At 35.2% G+C, this 12,604-nt stretch overlaps 1 protein-coding gene across 1 annotated transcript; it reads left to right on the top strand.

Moving 5' to 3' along the window:
* Positions 1–9,983: 9,983 nt before the first annotated feature.
* On the top strand, positions 9,984–11,649 carry LOC111620212. The gene is made up of 2 exons (XM_023362111.1): positions 9,984–10,432; positions 10,528–11,649. The coding sequence occupies exons 1-2, from the start codon at positions 10,251–10,253 to the stop codon at positions 11,624–11,626; spliced, it is 1,281 nt and encodes a 426-aa protein (XP_023217879.1). The 5' UTR covers positions 9,984–10,250; the 3' UTR covers positions 11,627–11,649.
* The last annotated feature ends 955 nt before the right edge of the window (positions 11,650–12,604 follow it).

Raw genomic sequence — 12,604 nt, 5'->3', positions numbered from 1 at the left:
GTAAGCCATATTAAATTATAAATAATCATAAATAAAATATTAATTAACTGTTTGACGACTAATTGCCAAGTTGAAAATTTCGTTTACTTTTCAGTTTTATCAAAAATGGCGATCCTTTTCTGACGTCGATTGAAAATGCAATGGAGGTTTATGTAGTGAGCAAAGAATTCGAAATTCCGGAACTGTTCATGCAATGCCGTAACTTTCTCGTAACACTAATGACAGATACGAACGTCTGTCGTATACACGATTTTGCATGCGAACAGAGTGACACGATATTACAATACTATTGCTGGAAAATGTTCGATTCCCACTGGGAAACGATATTGAATGGCGAAGACTTTCTTCATTGCAAAGATCAAACTATCGAAAGATTGGTATCTCGTCCGATATATCCTGAAAATTTAAGAGAATTTGTTCTGTTTTCCGCAATATGCAAATGGGCCAAAGTAAGAGTTACATATAAAGAAGAATCTAACGAAAATCTTGATGACTTTATCATCGGAGGAAGATGTCGTATTATCTTAGATCCCTATCTATCTTGCATCAGGTTTTTGACGATGAATAATGTTGAACTGGAATACATTTTCGAGAAACTACATTTACTGAAAGCAAATGAAATCCAAGCAATACGTGATTATTGGATTAATGTCGATTCGCCAAATTTTCCAACTACAATTAGTAAGGAGACTAGAGGAAGAGCACGGGTTTGGTATACTTCTTGCTTTATATAAATGTGAGATCCGCAAGTTTTAAGGATTTTTTAACCACTCAACAGTGAAGGACGGATATACCCATTAAATTCTTTTAAGGGTATGGCCAAAAAGTAGCCAAAAACTACCGCGAAAAAAATTCACCTAGAAAATGACTTATGTAACAATAAAAAAAGGCTTTTGTTTACTAGACATAACTGTTTACAAAATTTTTTTCTAAAACGGTAATGAGAAAAAACGCGCGAAAAATTATTTTTAAAATTTTTCACGTTTATTCTTCACTACTGGGGGTAGAACCATACCTGTCTACTCCACTGTTGATTACGTTTTTAATAACATTTTTATATAACATTCGTCGTGATTGTTAGAAAACATCGCACGAGCTACGGATGAGACAAATGGATGAGACCTTAAACAGTTAGTTATTAAATGATAACATCCGATTGTGAAAGGAGAAGAAAGTAAGTGAAACCGTTGAGTCAACAAGAATTAGAGCTGAACTAGCACCTGCCAAATCAACCTTCGTTTCCAAACAATTGCCGATCAGTTTCCCAGGCTAAACGTATAAAATGACGAGACACAGAGAGGTCCGGGTGTTTATTATAAGGAAGTCCCATAGAGGATACATTAGTGCAGAAGGAAGAGCAAGAAGGAGCTCTATATGCCTCTACCTCCATAAAACGGACTTAATCCAGACCCCGGAGAAGACAGTCACCATTCCCTCGACAGAGAATCCTCCTCAAGACTATAGAACGACGCCATATCCTCGATGAACGAAGATTTGAGGTATTTTGTATAGATAAATGTAAACTCTCTCTCCGGGTTCCTGAACTTAGGCACGCAACCCGCGTCATAGGAATTTGAATAGTCAAAGCCTTGTATGATTTTATATTTAATCGCATTTAACCTCCTACTGTATAAAACCTATGTATATTCTAGATTTAAATTATATTAAACTTTATTTGCCATCTCTTTGTTTTGAATTTCTCCAATTGGGTCCCAGGCCACACACGTATAAGAGGAAATGAACAAGCTGATGCAGCTGCAAAGTCATCTGGTCCTTTAATGTATTTCGTGCCTGTTGAAGGCCGCGATTTGAAGCCTGTCGTTTAAATACGACTGGCAGAGATATGGCTGAACATGGCCCCCACCAGTGGGCGAGTGGTCTCCGTTGCCGCTCATCGTAGTGGTGACCAGACCCTAAAGACTGGGAGGTTCGTCGTGGGTTCGCGCCACGGTCGGACAGGCTGGCTGCTTGGAGTTTTCCGGGTTTTCTCCTTGCCTATAACGACTGAATAGGAGGCCAGTTCCCCATAAAAGTCCTCCCGGAAGGCATTTATTTCCCGCGCGTACGTATGGCTGTTCGATACAGCCGGCTAATCGGTCGCCTAGCGATCATACACATACACAATTCTACTCGGAGAAAGAGCCTACATTGAGCTAAAATCTCCATATAAACACCATCGAAGAAGAAGAAAGATGGCTGAACATGCGGAATGAACGAGTCCACAATAAACTAAAGGAGATCAAACCTTTGATAGAAAATTAGACACCTAATGAGGTTTACGACAAGAGATCAGAGGTTATTCTTACTTGTTTGAGAATCGGACATACTTGTTTGAGAATCGGTACGGTACCCGAAATCGAATCCTGGCGAACAACCTCGAAAACTTTTTGTGGGCGGCTTGTGATAATTACTGCAACATTGCTCAATTACAGCTCAAGATAAAACAGCCGAAAAATTATTTAAAAATGATTGGTTGTCGTAAGCGATAAATGTGTCGTCATAGTAGTATGAACGGTATTAACGCCTATGAATGTGGGGCGAAACGAGAGCTGCCATTGCCGTGTTGATAAATAAAGCTTTGTTCTCTTTATACGGAATGATTAGTGAATGATAAAGCATGCAACTGCGACTGAAACCTGTAACTTCTTATTTGCATTAATTTTACATGCTTCACGAGGATCAGCTACATGGATTGCATCTGTTGTGATCCGGGATTATTTTGGATCCCCAGAGCAGCAAATTATATTTTTGTCAGTACTGACAATTTCTGGGATTTGAACTAAGGATGAGGTTACACTTTCGTTTGATCCTGCGTATGGCAGTTATAAAACCTGGTTTCAGCATCTATAACTAAATTATGTCGTTTTGAGTGGCACACGCGTAAAATATGTTGGTCTTCATCCATTGAATTTCTGGTCATTATCAATTATGCAAATAATTATTCGGTTGATTTGGTTTATAAAATAATACTAGAATATGACGGCAAACGAAATCGACTTGATATCTTTTTTTTCATGGGTTTTTTTGACTCCGAAAAGTGGGCCTAAGAGTGTACTTCATCTTCCCATACCCATTTTAGGTTCGAACAGGCCCAGAATGAAGTAACCGGGACGTAAGCCGGGTTGCAAACTATATATCCTGAAAAGTCTATTCATGAAAAATTTCCTGGGATTAAACCATCCAGATTCGATCCTGGAGACCCAGAACAATAGAACCATTCCTCAAAACACCTCTATCATTCGAATTTAGAAAATACAGAATTGCTTTACCTAACAGTAGTAAAGCTGAAATGAATGCAATAAATATTTTCATCGTTGAAGTGGATTTTATTTCAGTATTTTTCCTTGAAGGGACCACCACGATTCGTCGACGTGATTACGAACTTGTCTAAAATACTCGCGCTATTTATATTACTTTCATTCCAGTGGACCATCTGCCATTATTCTTCTTAACGTATATTAAATGAAAATTCGAAAACAATAAAGTCGTAATTATTGCTTTCTAATAAAATGTAATTGCAGAACTATCTGCAACACCTGTGTAAACTCTATTTTTATACGTTTAATTAGGTAATTAATCGCGCTATTGTTTTTTATGGGAGTTTTTTAATCAAATTAATTAAATTGTTCTGAACTTCTATTTAACCGATTTGACTTCGGTAAAATTTTTTAAAACGCTATTGGATGTTTTTTATAACATCAGCAGGTTTTTTTTTGTTTTTTGTTCAGTAGAATTTTTCCCCCATAGTTTTTTTCGGTCCCCTCGTAATATAATAGCATTAAAATCGACAATATTGTATTATATTTGAACAGATGCGGTAAGTTAGCTCCCCTCCTGCTTTAGACCAATATTTCCCTGAAGGGTACATAAGAACTACCCGGGAAAGCCCACTCCAGTTGTTCTCAAGGTCAACAAGTTTGTAAGCAATGTAGACTGCACATGTGAAATTTCACGCCTTGTTAAAAGAAAGAATAACAATTCTTACAGCTGTATTTCTCGCATTTAATATATATAGTATTAGACAACAAAACACGAGGGAGATCTTTCAGGAAGATTTTCAATGGAAAACTGGTTCTTAGCTAAATGTTACACGCATGTAAACGATCCGGAAAACCCGTTAGTAAGGAGCGAATCTGTGACTGTTCAGGAGTTTTATCCATCGCTACTGGTGAGCACCATAGAATAATGCACTCAAACTGGGCAGTATCATAAATAGAAAGAGTTTAAACAGCAATACTGATTAATTAACAACATAAAAACATTATCTAAGCTATTCAAAATACATATGTAATATTTCTTTCTTGACTTTCGTGACATTGCATATACGAGTATTATATTGAATTGAAGGAAAGGAAACTCCGTTTTTATTATTTGCTGTCATTGAACAGCTCAATACTATGTTTAGTCAACTTTGTTATAGGAATAAAGCACTTCATTTCTTATAAACTGGATATTTTACAGAAATCAGGCCTGCTCAGCATTGACTTTTATATTATCAATAAATGAAAATGTTGATGAAGAAGACTTCTGTTATACCAGTTTTCTATTCACAGAATTGTGTTACAAATCAATTTTCAGAGTTATTTTATATTGTTTTAAGCTTGCATAGAAATTACAAATACGTATGATTGATATTTAAAGTGTTTCTTATGTTATTTACATTTAGATAGAATAAAATAATACATTTATATTTCTTGTTGGTTTTCTGCTGAACTAGATCTTCTTAATAAGTTTTTCATGAAACCGGGATACCATTTTACGCCATACTTTCCTTCTGTTATACTGTATAGTCGACCNGGAAGTTCCTCTGCCTTCAATATTTTATATTCTTCCAGTGGCTTCCCTGAAAACGAGTGGCTTTCCAAGGCACTCGTTGAAAACCAATGTTCTATTCCATCTAAAGATCTCAGACGTTTGACACAGCTTGACCACTTCGATTGCCATTCCTAATCAGAAAAATCCCCCAAGGAACGAGTTTTATTACACAAACCAGATTAACTCTCTCTTCTATGTCTATATGACCATCCCATGCTTTCATGCCTGAATTTGCCTTACGTTACAAAATACCCTTCCTCCTTCACAAAATATTAGGCTATACACATATAAACTGTTTATGAGAAGGAGGCCTTAAGATACAGATTATTTAACTTAACGTTTAGTTAATAACATGTCGATATCTATCTCTAAATCCCCATGATTACGATTAAGGATCATCCTGTAATCTTTCGCATTGTCGTTCAATCTCAAGAATTGAAAGTGGAGTGATGAGGTAAGGCAAAACAACACGTGGACGATCTGCCAAAAAGGGGTTCCAATGGACTTTCATGCTTCTATTTCACGTGAAGACTTTCCGAAAAACTCCACGTTAGTTGTGGGTTCGCACGTGTTGGTGGGTCGAATCTCATTCATTATATTAAAGTGGTTTATACACAAAAACAACATAATGTAAAAATTAATCAAATGAATTATTAGAGCATCTTTTAACAAATATAATTATTCCATATGACGAGAGAATAGTGAATGTATCAAATAAAAGTCAACCAAGAGAATGTCTATGAAGCATGTAAGTAGATTAGAGACAGCATTTTCGATCGAAATTTTTGGAGCGAGGAAATTTAATCGAATAAGTAAAAAACTTTAAATAACATCCATTGTTATTAGATTAAAAATTGTCTATCGAATTATAATAATCCAATTGAAAATAACTAATAAATCAAAAGAAAGTAAACCAATTTTCAAGAAGAATAAATAATATAAAATTATTAAACAAGATAAGTTTTGTTTAATTAAAAGTAATTTTAAAAGTTTAACAACAACAGAGAATACTAATTTTCGAAAAATCTATAAAGAAAACTAATTAGAAAAACGAAAACGTTGTAGACAGTAGCAGCAACCATTGACGTTTTGCATTCGTAATTATTTCTTATTGTTTAAAGTCTTACGAATATTAAATAATCGTTTTTTTTTAAGATAAAATTATTATTATTTTTGTCTTTCTTTCTCAGTATTGTCAACACTACTGTACAGAATATATTCTTTCTCAGCTTAGCAATGATTAACACCACTAAAAAATGATAGTTGGTCGCGAGTTCGCACCTCACCAACGAGCTAGCCAAGTGGAGCTTCCTGTGTTTTCTTCACGTGTATAAAATATAAACAGAGGTCACTTCGTACCAAAAAAAAATCTTTCCAGAAGGCATATAGTCCACGTGTGATGTTCCCTTACCCATCAATTCAATCCAATCTTTCTCACTTTTTCCGTATATTCTATTATTTGAGTATAATTTGTCAATTCATTCATCTATAAATTCAAATTTTTTGTCGTTTTGTTTTGATTCTTATTTGTGTATGGCAACGCGACTCGAGATGTAATTTCTATAGGAAACTGGCCCCTATTTAGGTGATACAAACGTGAAGAAAATTCAGAAAACTCCACGAGGTCAGCTTGTTGATAAGGAAATTACCAGTATTCAATGGTATTATCAATTCGGACACTGATGAGCTTAAACCTTTATACAGATTTGCAGTGATCTGCTAAAACTCAGTTTTTGATTCTCTTCTCTATGGGTACTAAATGGTCTATTTTCCATGCCCATTAAGAGTTCGGCCAAGTCTACAATGGAAAAGGAGGACGACCGGTTTTTGAGGGAAGAAATATGAAAAATTCGCTGTTGCTCGCCCTCCAAAATCAAATTTCAGTATCAATATGAAAATATTTATATTTAATTGTTTATATGGTCACAATTTAATTTTCTATTTTTTTAAACTATGAAACTTGATGGTACAGTAGCAGTCGTCCCCCCTATAACACTGTTGATAATTCCGTTTTATATGAATTCCATGTTGTACGAGTCACTTAGATTTTACAAATACGTGAGCCGTTCACAGCCCGACACACGTATTTTCTAAGTGACTCGTACAACATGGAATTCATATAAAACGGAATTATCAACAGTGTTATAAGGGTCGACTGTATATAACAATGAGAAAGTATGGCGATCGGCCAAAAAATTACTCCAACATTTTTATTATATTTTTCGGCTCAGGACACATTGAAATGTTGAGAAATGCAAAAAATTTCGGGGGTTTTTCTGTTTGTATAGATGTTAGTGTAAGCATTCCCATATCTAACAGACGTGTCGAGCATTTCCCGAAACAGTTTCAGTGCAGTAAATACAAATGGGTTGTAATCTGTCCACTGTTCTTTTCCATCATTTAATTAATGAAATGTAAACTGCCAAACGTTTCATTCTAGGAGTTTTCTATTTATTTCCACATATATATCGCAGATATCTCTCTTTATTTTTGCATGCAAAGTCGTATGTTTGACAGACCTGTCAAAAATTAAACACAACAAATTCGGTTAATTTAAATTCGAGTAACAAATTTATTTCAGTAAATACTTTATAGAAAATTGTATAACTTCTTTACGGTTCTGTCACAATCTGATAACATTTGAACTGGCAAAAGTTTCTTTTATATTTAAATGAGTTAATGGCAGATTCCTTGGATTAAAAGACGGTGTACCAGACACATCCTTACTCCAACAATGTTATATGGTCAGTCCAGCCACCTCACCGTTTGTGACTCCGGAAAAAATCCGGATGATACTGGTGACTCATTGTTTAACTTGTATTCCTCCGCGGTGAGGTGAAGGAATTATGCGACGATGAACCAGATGCCCACACTCACACATACTGTACATTTCCCACTTGGGCATCAGGTAATATCACACACATAACATGTTTCTGTGTACCCAGCCCTTTCGTTAAAACATCAGTAGGCATTTTTTTTTTTCATTTGGACAGTACGCTAAACTTACCTGCTTTGTCGCTGCTAAATCTTAATATATTGGTACCCAATATCAAAATGCTTTATACGTTTGTGACTTCCTTGTTTTTCTGCCACAGGGAATGAGACGCAAATGGATGCTATATTGTCACTAAATATTATAATATTTTTATCTGGAAATGATGGTATCATTTTCAACAACTTTTTTAAATCCATATTGCTTCGTTACCAGTTTCGGCAAAAGCAATAAATTCGGCTTCGTAAGTTGACTGAGCAGTGACGTGTTACTTGCTGCTGCACCAGCTTATTAACGATGCTTCCAATTCAAATCTGATTTGGACTGTTTCAATTTTAATTGCAAGAGTCTATTCTGTATAATTTTTGCCATACCTTGCAGGTTGCTTTAGCCTTTAGAGTGCCTTCCAATTGAGGGACGACACACGTTTCCCAACACACTGAATGTGAAATAGTTTTAGAAGAAATCAAAGCTTGAAGTGCACTAACTGCGTCAGTATAAATCACACAGAAACGATGACATTTTCTCCTTATATGTTTTAAGGTTAAGTAGATAACCTGCAACTCTGCAGTAAAAATACATGCCTCAGAAAAATTTGATCTATTTCGATTTCATAATAGTAGACAAACGCTGAACCAACGCAATTCCCTGATTTAGATCCATCCAACTATATGGGAATTAAATTCCTATTAATTCCTGTGATGGATCTCTGCAAATTGCAGTCTGTATACATAGTCTGATTTGAGTCAATCGTTAAGTCATTTATGACCTTGGCTTGGAGGAATATGATCGATGAAAAACGCGCGGAGATGTTACTGCTTGACTGTTTTGTCATGTTAGATGCATTGTCGTGCTCGTCCTTATGTTTCAAACCCAGGCTGCTTCAAATGTCAAATCCAACTTTTCCTTGTGACCAAACACCAATGACCAAAAACTGCTGCATTAAATTGTTTGTTAAACATTTGTAGTCATTCATGAATTTTCATGATACAGGAGAATATTTCCTGAGATTCAGGAGAATATTTCCTGAATTTTCAAGATTCAGGAAATATTCAAGATACATTTTCCTGCTGGAATATTCCAGCAGGAAAATGTATCTTGCCATCGGGATAAAATTCTCTAGAAATGGTTTGAGGAGCATTCTGGACAGTTTCGATGACGTGGCCACCATATTCACTCAACATTAATCCAATTAATCACTTGTAGAATGTGGTGGTGGCATCCATGATCCTGCACCTACAAATACTAGGGGACTGTGGGCAGATATTCAGATAGCAATATTTCTCGAGTTTTCATCCATTTGTGAAATCGATGCCACATCGAATTCACAAATGGATGAAGACACAGGGCAACACGATTCTAGGTAGCTATTCCATGACTTTTGGCATATGAATGTATTTACATGAAGCTTATGTAAATTTTCCCCCCGTGCCCAGAAACATCTCTTGAATCCGAAGGTATCTCCAAAGGATGGTTTAAAGATATTTTATTATTATCTCCCCCTCGATATGGGTTGTGTCATAAGCATAAAACATACCGAACATTCATCTTCAACGAATGCCATCCTTATCAACCAGCCAACATTGTTTATAATGTTCTGTTACCGTATCTTCTGTTACCGCAGGATATCTGTATAGTATAGTTTCACCATAAGTACCAGAACCACTGCGCTCTTTCTAATGTCAGAATATTGACCATTCGAAGATAACTTGCCATGGTAAAAGTATAAACTCAAAGTGTGCAACTTAACGTCATTAGTGATACTCCAAACTGTGCTAATTGCAAAACAGCCCATCCTGCCTATTCCTAAACGTGTGCTGAATGACAACAAGTAAAAGAGATTCCACACATCAAGATAAATAACAGTTTGCAACGCCTTACAGAGAGTAGCATGGTTGTTGCAACTGAAAGAAACAAATGGCATATGATGCTGCATTGATACCTACACAGAACTGTCTGGTTCAAACGGATATTTCTATTTCCTGAAAGGAGTCTCTACGTCATCATGAAAAACACTTATTGACACACGCTAATCTAACAGCATAAAAAGGAAGTTACCAGGACACCAAAACGTCCAGTAAAACACCAGTAAATAGGAACGTGGCCTCAGAAAACGAAAACAAATACCCGTAAAATAAACAAAAATGAAGGGTTTAGAAGTGATAGTCATGAATTAAATATACATTTAATATATGAACAGAATGAAAATGGCAGATTTCACTACTTTATACGTCAAATTGAAGTAGTGTTTTAGCATAATGACAAATAAATGATTAGATTAATCTTTAATTGCTCAAGGATAATTTAGTCTTTAACATTGGTTTCAAAAGACGATAAGGCAAAGTATTTATCAAACCAAGATTTTAATTATTGATTGACTAGCCGTAACAATAAGCTTGTGACAATCATTCATTGCTACAATTGTTTATCAATCTGAAGAAACATGAATACAGACGATAGTTTGATTGACGTGCAATGTGTCACTGGGGAAATATTCAAATTGTCCAGCAATAGTTTGAAGAGACACAGTATATATCTATTCAACAGAATAGAATGTTTTCCTCATTTACAAAATTGCACCATTAGACTAAAGTTGTCTTATCTAACCACAGCAAGAATTGTAGAGTAAGCTACGTATAATAATTTACGAATAATCATAAATAAAGTATTAACTGCTTGACTACTAATTGCTAAATTAATCTTTCACGTGATTTTGACAGGTTTATGACCAATGGTGATCCTTTTCTGACATCTATTGATAACGCAATGGAGGTTTATGTAGTGAGCAAAGAGTTCGAAATTCCAGAACTGTTTAAGCAATGTCGTAACTTTCTCGTAACACTAATGACAGATACGAACGTCTGTCGGATACACGATTTTGCATGCGAACAGAGTGACACGATATTACAATATTATTGTTGGAAAATGTTCGATTCCCACTGGGAAACAATCTTAAATGGCGAAGACTTTCTTCATTGCAAAGATCAAACTATCGAAAGATTCGTATCTCGTCCGATATATCCTGAAAATTTAACAGAATTTGTTCTGTTTTCCGCAATATACAATTGGGCGAAATTAAGAGTTAGAGACAAAGAAGAATCTAACGAAAATCTCGATGACTTTACCATAGGAGAAACATGTCGTGCTATCTTAAACCCGTACCTTTCTCGTATTAGATTTTTGGTTATGGACTATGATAATCTGGAATACATTTTTCAGCAACTTCACGTACTTAAACCAAATGAATTCAATGCAATACGTGATTATCCGATTAATGAGGATTTATCAAATTTTCCAACAATTAGTGAGAAGACTGCAAACAGATTACAAGAATCGTATACTGACGAAAATTTTAATAACCCACTCTTTATATATAAAAATCGCAGAAATTTAGGATCTACACGTATCGGACAATTACTGATGCGCAAGTTCTTCGCTTGCCACGTAGTAGTTACGGAAGATTGCTTTATTGAAAGTTTGCAGTTACCCATCACGCATTGTAATGTAGAAGGAATTTTGGTGAACATTCAAGGCATCGTAGGAATTAATTCCACTTTAGTCAACCTGGAATCTTTGACGTGCCGTACTGATGGACTGATCATTTTACAAGAACCGATATTTTTGGAAAGGAATTCTAACGCTTATCTGGAAGCTTCTATTCCGATAGAGGAACTGACAATAGAAAATTCAGTTCTATCATCGTGCAATGCGGATAGTTATATTAATGATCTGTATTTGTCGGAATTGTCGCTGTTTGGAAAAGGACGTAACACAGAAGATTGGGATATCTTTTATTTCGATGTAAATTTATATTTTTAGATATCAAAAACCGTTTAATTTTATATAATTTGAAAATTTCTTGTGTAATTTTGAATTAACTCAGCGCCATGCTTCAACTGTAGAAGGGTAAACAAAGGTCAATATAACTTCTATGGTTTCAGACTTATAGAACACTCTGAATGTTTATAGAAACTGCATATGAGTATTTTTATTAATTCATATTAATACGAATTTAATGTCGTGAGCTTTACCCACCCCGGAATTGAACGATCTATTGGCGCTACGTGTAAATCGGCAAAGCGAATGAAGATAGAAATTAATTGATTTACAGAAGTTCAATAGATATTTTGGAGTGGGATGTTAGACATTATCTAAATTAGCTATATACAAACGTAACATTGCAATTGGTGAAACGGCCTAGCCGTCTATAGCAAACAAACAACCAAACAAACATCCACACAATCTCATTTATATATACATATTAAATATAAACTTAATAACAATGAAACAACAAGAAACAACAGGTTATTTAAAAGTAAAATAATAATAAATAATCAGATCTCTTTGTACACAGTGACTTTCAGAAAGTCCTGTAGCGTGTCAAAATTTCGCCTCTGGCCCAAAATTTCCAACAAACTTCTATTTTTAAAGTACTGGGTACGAGTTCTCTAGATTTAATTCCACATTACATTTCAAACTTTCTAGCGGCAATTTTTCTCTCGTTCCATTCTTCTTCCCCCTTCTTAAATAGTACATGTACCAATTTTGGTTTCATTTGGGTTATTTTTTCCAGCTATCGACAGCTCCAAATAGAGATAGCCTACTTATTTTAAAAACACCCGACATATACGGAAAATAAATCCAAATCTCTCATCAAATTGAAAGACCAAATTTAAGTGATAAATATATCAGATTCTAATTGTAAGATAGAAACAATAATAATTAGAGCGACAGAAACACTGCTCGTCAACACTGAACCCCTATAGTTAAGCCCTTTGTTGCATGCAAATGTTATAT

Source organism: Centruroides sculpturatus, unplaced genomic scaffold (assembly GCF_000671375.1).
Source record: "Centruroides sculpturatus isolate CEXI.00-Female unplaced genomic scaffold, Cexi_2.0 scaffold231, whole genome shotgun sequence".
NCBI lineage: Eukaryota > Metazoa > Arthropoda > Arachnida > Scorpiones > Buthidae > Centruroides > Centruroides sculpturatus.
Note: the sequence above shows the minus strand (reverse complement) of the source record. Positions and strands in the feature narration are given on the sequence as shown.

Coding starts and splice junctions, on each gene's coding strand:
- LOC111620212 (XM_023362111.1), top strand. CDS start 10,251: ATGAATACAGACGATAGTTTGATTGACGTGCAATGTGTCACTGGGGAA. Junction 10,433..10,527: donor ACCACAGCAAGAATTGTAGA/GTAAGCTACGTA, acceptor TGATTTTGACAG/GTTTATGACCAATGGTGATC.